We start from the raw sequence: 20,121 nt of genomic DNA on the forward strand, positions 1-20,121 counted from the left end.
AAGACGAAATACCAAAATAATTGTAAAAATTGACGAAATATCAAAATAGTTGGATCCGCGAAGCTGTGTTCCGGATTAAGTCTCGTTCCATAAAACCAGCTCTGATACCATGTTAAAATAATTAAGATCAAACACAAAAAGGAGGCTAGAATTCTGAATAATCTGTATATTATAAATGCTTAACCTTAACTTAAATACAAATAAAGTATATATAGATTAAACTAAAAATACTATTCTACTCTTAATAAATAAAACTACATAAATATTATTTAACAGGTTGAAATGCGAGACATAAACATAGACCTTGGTAGATTATATCAGAAATATTTAATGCAAGAATCATCGAGAACCCTCCAATGGCATGTCTGTAGATTTAATGCATGAGTTTTTTCTCTTTTAGTTTCTCGAATATAGAATCCTCAACTTGCTCCCTTTCACTTTCTGAATCAAGTGGATGTTTTTATCTTGGTGTGTTGGAACTGAGGTTGAGGTTGATTCCTCTTTGGAGAATTGAACACGCAACCTCTCCTTAAAGGAGGAGTGTTGGTCCTAGTGGAGCTTGAGCCTCTTTGATAAAGTTGATGTAGTTAGCATTCTTTGTTCATTTTAGGAGATTAGGCAAGCATGTTTTGAAAAATATCTTCGTGAAAAGCATGGCAGTAGTAATAAATTAAGAATGGAAAGATCAAAAGGTGCAGAAGAAAGAAGGCGATCAAGGGCATGCATGTGACATCCGTTTTTTTAATCCTATAGAAGATAGATAACACCTCTTGAACTCTTTATAACAATCCCATGCTTTCATTCAGTTCATTGAAATCATTTCATTCCCCTCTTCTTCAAAGACATGGCAAAACTTGTCTGTTTCTTAACATTGCTCTACTTTGCCCTCTGCATGGTTGGCACGGCAGGGTGTGCCTCCAGCCCCACAGATTTCATCAAGTCCTCATGCAAGGCCACTCGCTATCCAGAGTTATGTGTCGGATGCTTGTCAGGTTATGCTAGTGTAATTCAACGAAATGAGCGACGTCTAGCTCTCACTGCCTTGTCAGTGAGTCTAGCCAGGGCTAGGTCAGCTGCAGCATTTGTGACCAAGATGACTAAAGTTAGGGGAATTAAGCCTAGAGAGTACCAAGCGGCGAAGGACTGCATAGAAAACATGGGTGATAGTGTGGATCGACTTAGCCAGTCAGTCAGAGAACTTGGTCATTCGGGTCGAGCTGTTGGTCGAGACTTTTTGTGGCATATGAGTAACGTGCTGACTTGGGTTAGTGCTGCACTAACTGATGAGAACACCTGCCTTGATGGGTTTGCTGGCCATCGAATGGATGGAAATGTGAAGGTTGCCATCAAGCGCCGGATCAGCAATGTTGCTCAGGTCACTAGCAATGCGCTTGCATTAGTTGATCGTTTTGCATCTAGACACCGTTCCAGAAATCCTTAGAATTCATCTGAAGCTGATGGTTCCAGTTGTGTGTAATCATCACCAAGCCTTACAAGTAAGGTTATATGTGTGGCCTAGTTTTGTGTTTGAGCTTGCTACTCGTATGTAAATGTAAGATAAATAACCTTAAGTTTGTAACAAGCTACTTCTCCTGTTACTGCTACCTCCGTCCCGTTTCTTGTAAACTAGTACTACTAAGCATAACCCATCTCTCTCTTTCATGGTCCTTGTAACTATAACTTGTCTTGCTGAATTGCAGCTTTCACAGTTCATTGGAAGAATAGGGTGAAGAAATCAACCAGTTTGAATTTGCTTTGCGAAACCACCTTTCACAATCGCTAGTTTTTGCCATGCATCTTCAAATAATATTCAGCTTTATTGGACGTGAATCAGAACCCTTAGGATTCAGGGCACTTACTTTGCATGATATCTTCATGTTCATATGTAGTGTAAAATTTTGGTGAAATTACTAGTTGACTGAACCTAAAGAGAGTCACTTGAAACGTTATACGTTATCAATCTTGCAAAGTGAAACTCTGCCTCAAATCCCTCGATTCTATAGCAGTTTAGCTCCACGTAACCAGTTGAAGTTATTTATAGATCTAAATTAGATTTAAAAGTTGTTTCGGAAGTTTCTTTGTTTTTCTTATTATTTCTTAATTTCTTTTCTAATTAGGTTTGAAAGTTTCATTTAATTGGGATATTATTATTTAGGTTGGTTTAGTTTATTATTTAAATATAAAAATAATTGATATTTAAAGTTATTAAATTAGAGTTTTCTTTACTATTTATGTTACCTTACCTGATTTTTATTTTTTTTAATTTTTCGACACGCGCGGGTTATAATCCGGTCACAAGATAAACAAATCGAAGTTAAAGCAAAAGCACCATTATTGATTTGAACGTAAATTAATGATGTTACTATACTTTTGACTTGCTTTGCAGCAGGGAGAACGAATCCGATTCTGGTTGATTTTGCATGACACTAAGATGCAATCCAAAGCATTAAAAGTAGTGAAAGTCTCTTTGCAGTGCTTATCTTTTAAATTATCCAAATTGTTTATGGATTTGTCTATAAAATATTCTGCCACACACAATGAACTGAAACTGACAAAAGGAAAGCAGGATTTGAATAGTCCTCAATGAAGGTAGGGTTCTGAAGACCAACACACAGCTAGGACCAATCACAAGTGGAGCAAAATATATCATCTCAAAGTTAAAAAAGTTTATTCCTCCTCATTCCCCTGGCCCGTGATGTTTCCAGTTTTGTTGAGATTTTCAAGCAAAGCAGGTTAAGCTTTAGATTTTCAAGTAAATCATGTTAAGCTTGAGATTTTCAAAACAATGTCACTTCCTACAATAAAGCACCTTTAATTTGTTCAGGAGGGACGGGGAATTCACATGCCGAGGTTGAGTGTATTAATTATCTCGTAATGGTGGCAAGCGACGCAAAGTATAGTGTAGATGAAACTAGGGTTTTTGAATTCCAATTCTAATATCATGATCCTAAATTGCAGAGAAATAGGTAAATAAAACTCTAATATTATCTAAAAAGTATGAAATTTAATAAATTCATTAAAAAAATAGCTATTTATATAGAGATTAAACTCAACCTAACCAGAAGAATCCAAAACTAAATTTAAAAAATAATTAAACTCTAAAATTAACTAGAAAAACAATTAAAACATCAAAAATATATTCTAGTTTAATTCAAGGATTTTTAAGACCTCGACTAGTTATTGTTAGTTGAGCCCCTTATAAAATTGAACCTATAAACCCAATCCAATATTAAATCTAAAATTATAGTTATTTTTGTTTGATTGTGCATTTGACAAGTCCAAGCTTCTTCGTGGGCTTTGTTTTCTATTTATCTAGTTCATAAATATATTTATGTTAATTCTATGTATTTATGAAAAACTTAACCTAAAGTCAACTTTAAATTCTATATATAATGGCTCATCATCACAATAAAGATAAATAACAAAACTTTAAAGATAAATAACAAAACTTTAAAGGTTATGGAAATACTCACATTTTCTAGTAAATTAATAATAAAAGCATTGTTATTATTATTCTTTATTATGGTATAAGGATTATATTTCTTATGATGCAGCTTATCATGCACCTCACCAAGAATATTTATTTGCATAAAAACACCAACACCCTGTCTCTTTTCTTTAATACTTTAGCAAGACAATATCTATCGGTGACCTCATTACATTTGGCATTGATTTTCATCAATTTTCATCTTATTTTATCAAACATAGCTAAAACATCTATACTCATCTTCTCGACAACAATGATATATCCAACGCCCTTTGAAACTGGTATGAGATCAAGTACATGACTAGAATATTGTAAATACATAATCTCATATGGTGATTATTAATAGCATCATGTTTAATATTGTTGTAAGCAAAAGGATGAATACATAAGTGGTATTGAGGTATGACACAACATATCATCATACCAAACCTGATGTAAGTTCCTTCAAGTCAAAACATGGAATATGAGCAACATACGCAACGAATTCAAAATATTGTAAGTATTTTATAGTTAATATATGATGTTAAAAGTGTTTTATTTATAGGTTAATAACTGCATTTGCTGAACATTGGGTTGGCAATTTGTTACAGGATAATAAAGAAGTCGTTACTTATCTTTATAAGATGGAAGATAATACACTTGCTCATTATAACACATCTCAATGGTTCGACTCATGTCGCACTATATTTGAGATACTTTGAGAGACATTATATTTGGATGATGCCTTGTTGAAAGATGAGATGACTCACACATTAAGAAGTTGTGCTATTGATAAACCGGCCCAATAACTCATTATCGTAGACATACATAAACTAGGTAATATTTAGAGAGCATAATTATGTTGTGTTACTTCTTTAGCTATGCATTTGTATTTTTTTTATTTTTTATGTATTTTTTTATACTTTTGTATTTGTTTTGGACTTATCAAGTTGAGATTTTAACATTATCTTTCATATTATGAACATTCAAACTAATTTTAGACAAGTAAGTAAAATTTAAAGTCATGAATCTACAAATACACAAGAGATTAATGACAAGAAGTTTTTTATAATTATAAAGTGTGCATTTATAGGTTAACAGATATGGTGACATTTATAGGTGAAAGAATGTGGCACATTGTTATATTGTGCTATTGCAAAGATGAATTATTGTTATAATAAATGAGAAAAAATAATATTAAAATATTTCATCAATATAAAGAAATCTTAATGCCATTTTATATAGAGATGTAAATGGGATTCGCATGTTTAAGTCAAAGATGTTGATGTGTTTTGTATCTTTGATTAAATTGTGTTATTTTTTTAATACTTTTCTCCTTTTTATCCAAGTGTGTTAAAAAACAAAAATATCCTTAGGTAATAGGGTTTTACATGACTTCTCTTATACATGGTTGTGTCTAATGTGTTATTGTTATGTTTAATCACATTCAACATCATCATTTGTGTTTTTTATTTTTAAGTTCTTAAATTTTGAGAATTTTTTATTTAAATTGAAAATTTTAGATTTTTTTCTAAAATTAAATAATTTTAAAAAATATATCTATAAAATAACACAGTTCGGTATTGCTCGCTCATTCAAAATGAAAAAAGTTAAGTTCTCACATATAAAAAGTGTGAGAACTCATGAAATTTTTGTTAAATAGGTTGCAAAAAATACAATGAAAAGAAAGGAAAAGAAAAAAGATGAATAAAATCCTAGAATTACATTGAAGCTCTGGTTATGACACTAAGAAAAATTATTAATAATTATTTATCGTTCAAATGCAAGTAAATTATTAGTTATTTTTGGACAATAAATATAACCCATTATATTATTATTAATGATTATCTTCTTCTTTTTTATGATACATATAGCGTGAGTTTATGTGTGCAGTGGAGGTGTTTTTATCTCTTGTAATTCTAGTAGCCTATTTAACAGTTGTTTTGAGTTTCTAAAAGTCGGGCATGCAATATATGTTATTTTGTTAAAAAATAAAAAATAAAATGGGTGATTTTGTATGTATTTTATCAATCCAAAATTCAGTATTATAATTGTATTACAAGATTTTAGAAATATAAAAAATTTATTCATGTTATTTCTCTTTTACCTGATTATCATTAAATGTTTATTCTGAGGGAGTAATAATAAGAAGAATACAAGTGTGTGAAAGGGTGTAATAATTATCTTTTGATATTATATTTATCTAAAGGACTGCCGAGCAGCATCTTTGGCACGATTGGGAAAACCCATGGTGATGAGCAATCCATCCCTTGACCTTTTGAAAGAAACATACTCCATCAGTTCCTCCATTAGGGTCTTAATTTCCTTCCTTTTTTTTTTAAAAAAAATACAAATTTAAATATCTCTTGAAAAGTCAAAATATTTTTTTTTTAATTTATAATTAATTTATAATATTAACACATCAAAAAAAACATAAAAAATAATTTAAATAAAAAAATTAATTGTTTTTAAAAAACACACTCACGATAAAGATCTCACTTAACTTCTGTAATTTGTACCCTTCATCATCTCCTAAATTTACTAAAAAGAAAATGGAAATGTAAATACCCTTTGGTGAATTACCCTATAGGACATGAGATCCAGAAGGGAGAGACTATATAATTGGATTTGAGCTACCGAAATTCAAGACAAGGCCTGCCCCATCAATCAATCAATCAATCAATGTTGTTAAAACCACACATTTCACAAGGCCCTCAATCGATATGACGTCTTTGATGTTGCTTGTTTCAAATCTGCATCTTATGTCGGAGGTGATTTAAAAGCAGCGTTCGATGTTATAATTGCAATTGTTTTTTATTTTATTTTTAAATATATTAAAATTTTAAAAAATATTTTAAAATATAAAAAATTCAGTTTTTTTTTTTTTAACACACGGTGATACCGGAAAAGCAAACATGGAAACAGACAGGAGAGAAAAAGCTGGTGGACAACTTGATGGGTTGTGGCAGTTTTCAATTAAATACACACAGGGTTTGGTTTCTTTTCTTTTCATGATTTGATTAAGACTAGCAATCGGACGCCGATATGATTTTTGTCCTCTTTACACCACAAGTGATAAGTTCTTGTATACAGTTTGGCTGGTTTATGAACTTTTGACATTATGGTGAGATGGAGTTTTCAACTTTTCTTTAGAGACAATACTATTGGCTAGGAATTTATGACTGGGACCGAAGGCTAGAAAACTACCATGACCTCAAAATTTAGAAAGAGATGATTATGGGAACAGATAGGCTAGAAAACCTAGGCAGGGAACTTAGCTGAAAATGGTCAGCATTCATTAAAATGTCTCTTGTTGATTAATCACGCGTTTTAACTTCTTAATGAAGATTAAATTATAATCTAAAAGGTGCTTTAGTCCCGGATCCATGAAAGTTAGTCCGATAAGACCTTCTTTGTTAAATATAATACATAACGATGAGGTCAAATCCACCATAAATAGAGATGAAAGACGGCCAGTACAGTTATAAATCAACTTGGTTATGATCTTAGAGGTGAGGTTATTAATCTCCTCAATCTTGTTTTTGAAATAGACTCGCTACGTGCAGGACGCAAGGAAGCAGAGATTTCTCAATCAGAACATGATTTTCTAGTGTGGAATAAAAGCAGTGGCATAACCTATCTAGTGCTTATCCATCCAAAGGCCGTTCATATGCAACTTCATCTTGACTAAGCCTTTCTAACGAATATCTTCATGATCTCATCATCCTCAAGATAAGGTCCCTCCTCCCCCTCTCTCGAGGAACGCTACGGGTGAGCCTCTATATAATTTAGGCCTCTGCTCTCTCTTCCTTCTCATATTCAATTGTTACTTTGGTTCGAGAAATAGGACAGAAATGGAAAGCTCCTTGGTAGGCCTTGCTCTAGCAGCTATTCTCATTCTCCAAATCTCTACCCCAGTAAACTCTTCATGCTCAGCCACTAGACCCTCACCAAGAAACATAAGATATATTAAAACATCATGTTATGATACCACACTCTATCCTAAATTATGCTACCACACCCTTGCAATCTATGCGAGCACAATCAAAACCAACCCTAAACTACTAGCTAATACTGCCCTTCATGTGAGCCTTAAAAGCACCAACTCGACATCAAGGTTGATCAAAAGGGCGTCCAAGACTCCTGGTCTGGATCCTAGAGTGCATGCGGCCATGTTGGATTGTGTAGAGGAGGTTGGTGATGCAGTAGGTGAGCTTCAAAGGTCTATTGAAGAGATGGATCATGCAGGTGGGTCAAATTTTTCTATGGCAATGAATGATGTAGAAACGTGGGTTAGTGCAGCATTAACAGATGATGATACCTGCATGGATGGATTTGCTGAAGGGGCTATGAAGAAAAAAGTGAAGACCACTGTTAAGAGACATCTACGAAGAATTGCACGTTTGACTAGTAATGCTTTGGCTCTTGTCAATAGATATGCTTCAACTAAAGCTAACTTACCTTAACTCGTTATTCTGTCTCCCTCTATTGGAAATTGTAAGGAATCCATTACTAAGCCAGCAAAGCTCGTGCATACAGTAAAATTTAGCCTGAACTATCTTGTCTTCTGCATTTTCTCAGGATACTTGTTTTCAATAGATAAATACTTGGCAAGTATAATTTTGGGTTGTATTCTATACAACAGTTATTTTGAGTTCAATTTCCCCAAAAGTCAATTGGGATGCTGTACAAGTCGGGTTTGGTTTCAGTTTCTTTCCTGCCCTCTGGTCTCAAACCAGCTAGCATGTTAGTGGAATGCACTCTGTAAAGGAAATACTTTCTTATTGGACCGCGTAAAATTTTTAAACTTGATATTTGGATCGCTACTGAAAACACTATGCAAAGAATCATTAGATTGAAAATACTATACAAAAAAAATTGAGAAAGTCAATTTTTATTAAATTAAACACTAAAGAATAAGATTGAGAAAATAAATTACATAAAAAATAATTATAATTTAAATAATTATAATGAGAATCAAAATAAAAAGAAAATTAGAGATTAAATTAAAAAGAAAAACAACTCTAATGAAAATATAAAAAAACAAAAACTAAATAAAAAACAAAAATAGAATAGAAATTTAAATTGAATGATAAAATACAATAAAAATACTACATGTACCTGTAGTCAAATCAATAAATCAAAATACCCCTACTCATTGCTTTTTATTTTACTTTTATTTTTAAAGGTCAATAAAGTCATTTTATTATAGTAATGAATACTAAATTTAGTGTGTCTGCATAATATTCTCTACAGTATTTTTTTTTAAAAATATCTTGTATGGTTTTTGTTAATTGTTAACTAGTTTTTACATGTTTAGGAGACTTAAAACCTATTTTTATTTAATATCTTGACTATTGAAATAATCGTTCAAAATAATTCAACGATTTATATGCTTAAGAGACTTAAAAAAATGTATTTATTCAATTATAATATGTTAAATCATATAGTGAACAAATATATTTATTCAATCAAAATTTTATCTTCCTATTTAAGCATTTTTTTTATTTAACACAAATATGACTCTTTCTTTCAATATCGTAGGTTTTTCAATACAATTTTAAAGCAATTAAAATAGCAAATCATATGAATCTAAATATTCAGGTTTAGAATAAAAAAACGTATTCTTTTAGACAAAACTCTCTTTTATGACTAATTCATTTCCCTTTATTTTGACGCACAATGCCTTTTCTTATTAAAAGTCTGGTTGTTCATGTAAAAACTTGTCATGAGACGTAAAGCAGTTTTAAACCAAGAAACAATAAATAATATCTCGATTATTTCTATATATGTGATTGTATGGAAAAAAAAATCAATTTTTATTTATAATTATTTATTAAGTAATTGTTAATATCACCAAAAAGCTCTAAGATTATTTGAAATCTATAACAGAATTAAATATTTTTAAAATATCATTTTAATCATTTTGTTTAAAAATAATTTTATTATAAAATTAAATATAAAAAAATGAAGGACAATTCTAATAAAAAGGTCGAGCACGCCTAGGTTGAAAGGATAAACTACTAAAATAAAATATCCAAACCCACTTGTTTTGTTTTTGTTTTTTTAAATGGAGAACAACGCATCATCCATCCTGTATTTTTGTTTTTAAATAAAATGGCTAAAACATCATCCATTATGGCATCTATAAGTTTATTTTTCAATCACATTTTATAATCGAAAAAGGTGGAGTACAAGTTTTGAAACTTCTAAAACCTACCTTTCAAGTTTTTTTTTCATATAAAAAAACCTTAAAAACATTATAGAAACCTCAATAATCTCAATTCCATTCTTAAAACACCTTTTAATCATCCTAAAATAACCAAATTAAATAAATATATATATGGCCACTATTTTTTCTGGCATATTTAAAGAGCAAAACAATTATTACTGTATTTTTTTTAAAAAAAAATTCATTAATATTAAAATTAATATTTTTTTTGATAAAAATACGACGAGTCAAAATCTCTCTCTTTTTTTTTAAAAGAAAACTCTATTTCATTTCTCAGAATTTAGTGACTGAAATGTAATGAAAATAAAGCTTGGGAATTAAAATGTAAAATATATAAAACTCCATGGACCAAATGAAAAAAAGAAACTATATGAACTAAGTGAAGATATTCAATCATGGTTCCCTTACATTGTAGTCCATGATGTCTTTGAATGTAAGAAAATAGTATATTGCCTGACTTTTTTCTCTTCAATTTGCCTATAACTCTAGAACGTGGGCCAGGTGTAGATATGCCCTTCAACGACAAAACCATCTTTAATTGGGCTGTTACTTTCTAGAGCGTCAAAACCCAATCAGATTTGAATGACCCAAACGGTAAAGACAGACTTCACAAACTACAATGTGGGCAGGTGGATGGGCTTTGTCTTTGGGCTAGTATTGGACTGAGCTGTTTGATTTTGATGCTTAAAGTGTGTGAAACCTGAGAGAGCAAACAAACACGTCAAACTGGCAAATATGATTATATGGGCCTGGATAAGAAGCCCAAGTGAGGGGGCATATTTTAGGCCGCTTGGCATGATAAATGGATGGCCTTTTTTCATCAATTAAAATGGGGGTATTAAATTGGTAATTTAGGAACCACATACGAACTGAAAGATTTTTGTGGGCTAATATTCCCCTAAAACAAGAGAACAATTCCGCTTCTTTTTATTTTTATTTTTTGTGAACTAAGAAATTAATCTTCTTTTCATGAGAATAAGAAGAGCAAGACCTCTTTGGATTTCGATTATAAACACGCATGCTTAACTGTGGTCAGGAAATCAACAAGTCACAAGCGAGCTCTCCAGGCTTCAAGTTTGGATAGGCTATTTTACGTTGGCCCACCCTGTCACAAACACCGGCCAATAGATATTCTGAGCTGCGTGGCCGCTTTAAAGCCTCTGTATTTGTAAAATCCAGTATTTTTTATTTTTATATATTTTTTGATTATTTTAACATAGCATTAAAAAAGAAGAAGCTGTGTTCAGTGACATTTTTAACCAATATAATTTCTGAGATTCTTAGACGTGCCACGCTTCAGATAAACAGTATCTTAGGAGCCTCATTCTTCTTCTTCTTCTTTCTTCCCTTCACTAGTTGGTGTGTTTTCGGATAAGGTTTTGTGCAAGATCCATCATTCATTGCGTGCTTCAACACATAATTCACATATAAACTAGCGTGTCCTTGTGGATTTTCCCCCCTTGCAACCTCTTAATATTTGAATCATGGTTGATAATAAAGAGAAAATGATACCTTATTATTTGAATCAATTAAAATACGGAGAAGAAAAATACATATCATACATGCATTAAAAACAATTAACCTTTTTTTCTTACCTTCTGAAAATCCTTTATCTTCCTTGATCAAAAAAATAAAAAATAAAAAATAAAAAATAAAAAATAAAAAAAACCCTTTCTTTAAACAGTCCTCGACAGATTATGTAGGATAATAAAGTATCACATATTTTCTTTTCAAGGTGGTCGATGGAAAAATTAGCCCAAAAGAATTTGAGGAGTTCAGGTAATATCGTTAATTTCTTCAAATAAAGGGGCAAAAGATACACAAGCTCAATTTTAAGCAATTACACGAAGGGAAAAAAGGAAAATTAAGTGGAATACAGAAGCCCGAGACAAAGCAGAAGTGTTTCGTTATCCCCAACGAAACAAGCCCAACCACAACACAAAACCAGTAGAGAGAGAGACTCAAGGTAGGTCTCTTAACACACAACAAAAACCAATAAAAATGGCAGCGGAGACAGTGAGGCTAACAGGTTCAGCCTCAGGTTCAAGCACACCCTGCAATTTCAATGGGTCTCAAAGAAGACCAACTCACTTTCTTGGTCTCCCTTCTTCTCGTGCTTCAATCTCAATCTCTTCTTCTCTCTCTCATTTCTTGGGAAGCTCTGCGCGCATTGGCTCACACTCTTCTAAGTTCTCAACTTCACGCCAACTGCGAGAGAGGAGGAGAAACTTCTCCGTCTTTGCCATGGCTGCTGATGGTCTCTTTCTGTTTCAGTTTTTGTTATCTGAATTTCTTTGTTTTGGATTTAGTTTGGTGTTGTGTGCGGGGTGTTTTTTGGCTTTATGAAGGAAACCGTCTGTGAAATACTTGTTTTTTTTATGTGGTTGATGAAATCGTGCTTGTCTTTTCTGTTTTCGCTACATATTTGGCAATGGAATTTGAGATAGGGCATTGCTTTTATTCTGTTCCTTTGCTTTTTCTATTTTTTAATGATTTATTAATTGAGTTTCTTCTTCGAGTGCATTAACATTCAAGTTTGGATTTTTTACTGCCATGACAGAGCAATTGAGTTGATTATTCGGTTGGTTGAAAAGAGGTTGTTTTTTTTCCCTGTTAACTTATGAGCTGTTGGAATGTGGATATATGAAAGTGCAAGGTTTATTTTTCCTGCACATGGCCTTTGGTTTATATTTCTTTCTTATCACAAAGGCTGTTCGGACTCTAGCCTTTACAGTTTATGTTATCTGTGTCAGTGTCGGAAGTCACACTACTATGCTGCTTTGTAGGTTTAGGTGACTGATAATGTTCCTTCCTAGGATAGCTTCGTGATTTTGATTGATTGTAGAAGTTCTAGTTGCATACTGTCTGCAATGTTCAAATTTACTTTATTGAGTACGTGAGCTGAGGTACATGAATTTTAAAAATAATCTTTAATCTAGAATATGAATTTCCTTGTCAAATGATTGGTACTTGTTGCAGTCTCCACATCTGGCTTAACATGTTTTCTACTTTACCTTTTTCCAGAGGCAAAGCGTACGGTGCCTTTGAAAGACTACCGGAACATAGGGATTATGGCTCACATAGATGCAGGGAAGACTACTACAACCGAACGGATTCTGTACTATACAGGAAGAAACTACAAAATAGGGGAGGTACATGAGGGAACAGCTACAATGGACTGGATGGAACAAGAGCAAGAAAGAGGGATCACCATTACTTCTGCTGCAACTACCACATTTTGGAACAAGCATCGCATCAACATTATTGATACTCCTGGCCATGTTGATTTCACACTTGAAGTGGAACGAGCTCTCAGGGTTTTGGACAGTGCTATCTGCTTGTTTGACAGTGTTGCTGGTGTGGAACCACAGTCTGAAACTGTGTGGAGGCAGGCAGATAAATATGGAGTGCCCAGAATTTGCTTTGTCAATAAGATGGATCGGCTTGGAGCAAACTTTTTCCGAACTCGAGACATGATAGTGACAAACTTGGGTGCCAAACCACTTGTTATTCAAATCCCAATTGGTTCAGAAGATAGCTTTAAAGGAGTTGTTGATCTTGTGAAAATGAAAGCTATAGTTTGGTCAGGAGAAGAATTGGGTGCAAAGTTTGCATATGAGGATATTCCAGCTGATCTTCAAGAGTTGGCTCAAGAATACCGTGCACAGATGATAGAGACCATAGTTGAGCTGGATGATGAAGCTATGGAGGGCTATCTAGAGGGAGTTGAGCCTGAGGAGGAAACAATCAAGATATTAATTAGGAAAGGAACGATTGCAGGCATTTTTGTCCCTGTCTTATGTGGCTCTGCTTTTAAGAATAAGGGGGTTCAGCCATTGCTTGATGCTGTCATTGATTATTTGCCTTCGCCTATTGACTTGCCAGCAATGCAGGGTTCTGATCCTGAGAACCCAGAAGTGACAATTGAAAGGGCTGCAACTGATGATGAACCATTTGCTGGACTAGCATTCAAGATCATGACTGATTCATTTGTGGGATCCCTCACATTCGTGAGAGTGTATTCAGGGAAGCTAAGTGCAGGATCTTATGTAATGAATGCGAACAAAGGTAAAAAAGAGAGAATTGGAAGACTTCTAGAAATGCATGCCAATAGCAGAGAGGATGTTAAAGTAGCTTTAACTGGTGATATAGTTGCTCTTGCTGGTTTAAAAGATACCATAACTGGTGAAACTCTTTGTGATCCTGATAATCCTGTTGTGCTTGAGAGGATGGACTTCCCTGATCCTGTCATTAAGGTTGCAATTGAACCCAAGACTAAAGCTGATGTTGATAAGATGACGACTGGTTTGGTCAAACTTGCACAGGAAGACCCTTCTTTCCACTTCTCACGTGACGAAGAAATCAACCAGACAGTGATCGAAGGGATGGGAGAATTGCATCTTGAGATTATTGTAGATCGCCTCAAGAGAGAATTTAAGGTTTGTATATGCCAGTCATGCTTCTAATTTTCAGGTTAATTTCAAGTATTTGTTTACTTAAAATCTTCGTTAACTTGGATTTTAAATGTTCTTTGAGTTGTATGCTGCTTGAAAATATTGTTGTGTTTGCTGGGTACGGCTAAATACTTAATTTTGCATTCAGTCCCCTATCCATGTAACAATTAAGATGTACAATCATTATATGCTAGATTACAGGCCCTGCACGTCATGTTATTTTGTTGGCTGGCAAGTGTAGATTCAGTAAGAAACCAGACTCCACTTAATTATCCGAGAGAGAGAGAGGCAGGAATCTGACAGACTGAAATTGGATTCTTTGGTCACATTATTTCTATGGATTACTTTTATTTTGATTAAATTGTTTTTAGACAGTTTCCTGCAGAACAACTAACAGAGAAGCTCTGTTCAACACTTAGTTTTTGAAAACCTACTGAGAACAAAAATACTGGTAGATGTTAATTTGAATTGTGATGGCGTGGTTGCTTCCCTTAAACAGGTAGAAGCAAATGTTGGTGCACCACAAGTGAACTACCGTGAAAGCATTTCCAAAGTAGCAGAAGTGAAGTACGTCCACAAAAAACAGTCTGGTGGGCAAGGACAGTTTGCTGATATAACAGTGCGGTTTGAGCCCATGGAGGCAGGGACCGGATATGAGTTCAAAAGTGAAATCAAGGGAGGTGCGGTGCCAAGAGAATATATTCCTGGAGTGATGAAAGGACTTGAGGAGTGCATGTCTAACGGAGTGCTTGCTGGCTTTCCTGTTGTCGATGTACGTGCTGTTTTGGTAGATGGTTCTTACCATGATGTTGATTCAAGTGTGTTGGCATTTCAACTGGCGGCCAGAGGGGCTTTCAGGGAAGGGATAAAGAAAGCTGGTCCAAGAATGCTAGAACCTATAATGAAAGTTGAAGCAGTCACACCTGAAGAACATTTGGGTGATGTTATTGGTGATCTCAACTCAAGAAGAGGTCAGATCAACAGCTTTGGTGACAAACCTGGTGGTTTGAAGGTATGTGATGCCAAGTGAGATGATCCTGTATTATTTTTCCTTGATCTTTGCTGAGCTTCATTTCCGATCTCTTAAACTGGTTGGTTTTGGATTAATGCAGGTGGTTGATTCCCTTGTTCCACTGGCTGAGATGTTCCAATATGTTAGTACACTTCGAGGAATGACAAAAGGGCGTGCATCCTACACCATGCAATTAGCCAAGTTTGATGTTGTCCCTCAACATATCCAAAACCAGCTTGCTGCGAAAGAGCAAGAAGTTGCTGCTTGATTTTGTTTCTCTGATTCCCTTAAGAGGACGAAGCATTGTATTCTTGTGACATGGATGCCTTTTGTTTCAAGTAACCAATTTTGTTTTATTTTGTACCCTTATTATGTGTAAAATGCAAAAGGATTTACCAAAAAAAAAAGAATTAAGGTTTGAGAAACGCGGCATTGTTTTAACCTGGAAAATTATTGTTAAACTTGACTGAACTCCGTAGAGATGAGGGAGTTAATAACGAGAATAAGAGATTAAGGGAAGATTGACAATACCGATGACAGAAGGAAGTTGTTGATTGGGCAAATTACAAGTAGAAAATTAAGAAAGAGAAAAACTCGTTGAAGCGGATCGGAACATGGATTCAATTAATAGCATGGTTAGAAAAATTCAGGTTCTTGTAGTAATCTCGGGATAAAACTTGTAGTTCAAGGACATAACTCGGAATTGGTGGATGCTCCAAGAAGAAAAGCTTGACATACACAAATTCGATAGAGGTGATTAGAGGTAGGTTTTAGAAATGGATAGAAAGGAAGCGATTGTTTGGCATAACTATATATTAGGATGTGTTTCTGATAATTTTGATGTCCTCAAACACAACACCCTTGAAACCCTTTCCGTGCTGCGCGTGGACACGGGAGCAAACACGAAGCAAACCTGATAAAAGTGCGTTACGCGTGTAAATAAACAAATAATCCTGGGAGACGAAGCAGAACTGAGAATACTATCCCTGTTATTCTCTATGCTCATCGGTTATTTGTTCATTCATCGATGTGAGCGAATCTAGGCATCTCGTGGCCGGGTACCTTCTAAAGACTAGTCATTTTTGCATTACCTGTAGCTTTCTCTGATTTCCCTGAGCGTGGCAGTTGACACATGGAAATAAAACAATTCCAAAGGATCCCGCCGAAGCACCACGTCCTGCAGGGAGGATCCACTGCACATGGCCAATTAAGGGCAAGCATGACTCTTGAATGCGTGTCCACACGCAAGCAAATATAAACATATCAAAACTTTTCCAAATTCCATTAATTTTTACCACCTGGCCCACTCAAATTCACATTGGAAATTACAATTCCATTAATTTTTACCACCTGGCCCCCTCAAATTCACATTGGAAATTACAATTCACAGATGAAAAAGTTCAAAAAAACAAAAAAAGAGTTTTGCCCATTTAACTGCTCTTTTCCATTCAAATCTATCTCATCTGGACAATTCCAGCTTGGACAAGCTTCTGAATCTTGCTCATCACCATTGGGTTCTTCGTATGTTCCTGAGCCGCCTTGGGATTCTCTTGGAAGTCAACCAACACCTGAAGATTGAGACAAAATGCATTATCACTACCATGCACAATTGCAACCATCTTCGATTTTGCATTTGTTCTGCGAATCTAGAGAAAAGGGGGAAAGGCAGTTTAAATCCTTACCTGTCTCATGACAGGATCTGAGAGAATGTTTTGAATTTCTGGGTCCTGCATTGCCTTGGCCTGAGAAATGGAAGTCACAAATTCAAGACCCATGATCCAGCCACCACTCAAACTTTCTGGGCATTAAACGTAAGTCATAAAAGCAAACTTACCTGTCTTTCCTTTAGCTCCTCAGGGCTGAGGTCACCACGACTGGCCTTATTGAGCTGTTCAACACATCTGTAAAAGAAGCGAGAGCACAGTTAAACTCTCTCAACCATGTGTACACTTAAATGTGAACAAATCTTGATAAATAAATACCTTCTAACACCATCTAGCAATTCCTGGTTCCGAGGGTCATGTTTCAGACCCTCCTGATAAGTTTCCAAGGCTTTATCATACTCTTTCATGAAGAATTGAACAGCACCTTTTCTTGTATAACCCTTTGAGAATGTGGGATCAAGTTCAATGCACATCTCGGCATCCTTCAATCCCTCAGGAAGAGCCCCAAGTTTGGTGTAGCATGCAGCTCTGTTACTATATGTCTGTAAGCAGCAACCAGCCAAGCATTAGTGCGGAACAACTGAAACCAATCACATACATACGAAAATGTTTGGGTGACTGTTACTACCTTGGGATCTTTAGGGTTCCTTCTCAAAGATTCTGAGTAGTGCTTCACAGCCTCTGGATACTTCTGCTGCTTGAAAGATTCATTGCCTGCAGAAAGAGGACACCATCACACCATACACATGTAACAAAATGGATTAAGAGACAGAATAATATGAACTGCATTTAAAGGAATAACCAGCAACTAAACATGAACAGAGAATGGCTACCTTTCTCACGCTCTTCCTCAGCCAATTTTGGATCAAAGTATTCTTGTTGCTCAAGATCCTTCTTTGCTTTCTCGGCCTCATTTAGTTTCTTCAATGTGTCTGGATTGCGATGCTCTGTAAGGGCCTTCTGGAAAGTTTCAATGGCAGGTTCATAGTCCCTTGAGCATTTTGCCATTTTCACCAAGGCAGTTCCTTTCCTTGTCAATGCTCTTGCTATCATCTTAAAGTCTGATCTAAGCTCTCTACCTCTTTCAACAGCTTTGTCACAATCTTTAATACATTCATCATACTGAAAATTGTAATTGGATCAGAGAGGGGTACAGGTGAAATCAAATAGTAAAAACACTGGTGATAATTCTACACCTATAAAAAACCATGGTTAGCCCATATGAGCACGATAACATTAAGAACTTCCATCAAAGCAGAGTAAGCTAGTCAGACGGCAAGTGATCACCTGAATTTCTCTCGCTAGCTATTACAAAAAGCAGGACTAATATACCCCAGATTCCATTAAAGTATGAACATCATAACCTGACACCAGTCTATTCAATCCATTTCCATAAAAATTTCCAAACACTTGAATCGGAGATCCCTACTCAATGTCTTCCTCGCATAATGCAATCCACTGCAACAGTTACCAAAACTTGCAACTCCTTTTGGACCCAAACTTTCAAAGAGAAAGGTGGGAGACGACCATGCGTTACTTAATTACATTACAGTTTAATAAAAGGAAGCAGAAAGAGCAAAACAGAAGATTTGTTATCATGCTTATGTGTGTCCCCTAGTCTCCATTTAGACTCTTCTCAAACTATAATCTGAGCTTTGTGTGGACATGATCGACTCGTCCTTCAATAAACAGAACTTCTCTTCTACTTCTCATAAGATAAAACGTCACTAGAACTTACTCTCACCCTTCAAAAATAGTATGAAAGAGGAACTTGGTCAACAGCGTAATATATCACAAAGCTTGGGCTACTCCTTGCTAAGATCCAACAAAAAGTGCATTGCTTTAAGATAGTTAACATTAAACAAGAACAGACAGCCTTAAGAGTTAAGACTATGCAATCATTCTCAAACTATAATCTGCGCTTTGTGTGGACATGATAGACTCGTCCTTCAATAAACAGAACTTCTCTTCTACTTCTAATAAGATAAAACGTCACTAGAACTTACTCTCACCCTTCAAAAAATAGTATGAACAAGGAACTTGGTCTACAGAGTAAGATCACACAGCTTGGGCTACTCCTTACTAAGATCCAACAAAAAGTGCATTGCTTTAAGATAGTTAACATTAACCAAGAACAGACAGCCTCGAGAGTTAAGACTATGCAATCATTCCAAATCTAACACACAAAAATTCTTTTTTGTAAGCAGCACAAGTAACAGCATTCAAAAATCATAGAGTCCATAAAATTAAAGCCAATATAAAGCAAATCAAACCAAAATAAACGGCAAAATATTAAATTTACCTTTCCCGTCTCCAAATAAACAGCAGCACGATTCGTCAAATACGAAATATCCTCATCATCAAGCTCTGTCGCCTTTGTATAATGCTCAATAGCCTTCTCAAATTCCTTCTTTTTATAAGCTGCATTCCCCAACTCCTTCTCTTTCGCTGCTTGAGCTTTCCTCTCCTTCGCCTCCTTCGCCTCCTTCTCCTCCCCCGTTACCTCCATTGGCTCTGGCTCCGCTACCTTCTCCTCCTCCATCTTCTTATCTTCCTTCCTCTCCGACGCAGAGGACTGAGGAGTGGACGTCTCCTCCGGAATCTCCATATCGTCCCCTGGATTCGGCCCTCCAAACTTAACATTCAACAAAACCCCAATAGCCTGCATCACTCTCTGATCCTTCAAATAGAGATTCAAATTATTAGGGTTTTTCTGAATCTCTTGCATCATCTTAACGAAATCCGGCTGCTGCAAATACATTCTCGTCGACGGATCCGCTGTTAACTTCGCCCACATCTCCGGACCGGAGAATATATTACCAAACGGACTAGGCGGTGGCGCAGCGCGGCTCTGGGAGGCAGCTGCTTGAGCATCCGCCAAACCGGATTTTAATCCTTCATTATTAGGATCAATCTCGAGTCCTTTCTTGTAAGCAGAGATAGCGTCTTGGATTTGGTGCAAGCCGAGATGAGCAGCGCCGAGGCGAGAGTAACCTTTCGACCAGTCCGGCTTCAGCTCAACGGTTTTCTTAGCGTCTTTTAAAGCATCGGCGTAGTGGTGGAGAGACGCGTGAGCCGCCGACCGGTTAGAGTAGAGAACGTGATTGGTTGGGGAAAGGGCGATGGCGTCGGTGAAGTGTTCGACGGCGGTAGCGTAGTCGCCGGCTGAGAAGGCCGCGTTGCCTCTGGATTTGGCTTCTTCGGCCATGCTGAACGGTGTTGGGTGATGTCGTTTAGGGAATTGAGGTTTCTGAGAGATCTTTTATCGAGAACGAAGAGAGGGGGGGTAATAT

The 20,121-nt window shown here is 35.5% G+C and overlaps 4 protein-coding genes and 1 pseudogene across 4 annotated transcripts; 4 read left to right on the forward strand and 1 right to left on the reverse strand.

The window, feature by feature from the left end:
- Positions 1–640: 640 nt before the first annotated feature.
- Positions 641–1,739, forward strand: LOC105132247 (21 kDa protein-like). Its single transcript, XM_011035613.1, has one exon. It carries the CDS (start codon positions 845–847, stop codon positions 1,439–1,441), a length of 597 nt encoding a protein of 198 aa, XP_011033915.1. The 5' UTR covers positions 641–844; the 3' UTR covers positions 1,442–1,739.
- A 5,204-nt stretch (positions 1,740–6,943) lies between these two features.
- LOC105132249 (21 kDa protein-like) lies at positions 6,944–8,137 on the forward strand. The gene has a single exon (XM_011035615.1). The coding sequence runs from the start codon at positions 7,321–7,323 to the stop codon at positions 7,930–7,932; it is 612 nt and encodes a 203-aa protein (XP_011033917.1). The 5' UTR covers positions 6,944–7,320; the 3' UTR covers positions 7,933–8,137.
- A 3,409-nt stretch (positions 8,138–11,546) lies between these two features.
- Positions 11,547–15,647, forward strand: SCO1 (Translation elongation factor EFG/EF2 protein). Its single transcript, XM_011035616.1, has 4 exons — positions 11,547–11,955; positions 12,723–14,137; positions 14,652–15,164; positions 15,265–15,647. Exons 1-4 carry the CDS (start codon positions 11,700–11,702, stop codon positions 15,430–15,432), a joined length of 2,352 nt encoding a protein of 783 aa, XP_011033918.1. The 5' UTR covers positions 11,547–11,699; the 3' UTR covers positions 15,433–15,647.
- A 767-nt stretch (positions 15,648–16,414) lies between these two features.
- LOC105132251 (hsp70-Hsp90 organizing protein 3-like) lies at positions 16,415–20,115 on the reverse strand. Its single transcript, XM_011035617.1, has 7 exons — positions 19,131–20,115; positions 17,662–17,950; positions 17,457–17,542; positions 17,147–17,370; positions 16,999–17,065; positions 16,847–16,906; positions 16,415–16,732 (listed from the first exon to the last, which is right to left on the reverse strand). Exons 1-7 carry the CDS (start codon positions 20,034–20,036, stop codon positions 16,619–16,621), a joined length of 1,746 nt encoding a protein of 581 aa, XP_011033919.1. The 5' UTR covers positions 20,037–20,115; the 3' UTR covers positions 16,415–16,618.
- Positions 20,055–20,121, forward strand: part of LOC105132303 (NADH dehydrogenase (ubiquinone) complex I, assembly factor 6-like) — a 2,717-nt pseudogene continuing 2,650 nt past the window's right edge.

This window comes from Populus euphratica, unplaced genomic scaffold (genome assembly GCF_000495115.2).
Source record: "Populus euphratica unplaced genomic scaffold, PopEup_1.0 scaffold39.1, whole genome shotgun sequence".
Taxonomy (NCBI): Eukaryota; Viridiplantae; Streptophyta; class Magnoliopsida; order Malpighiales; family Salicaceae; genus Populus; species Populus euphratica.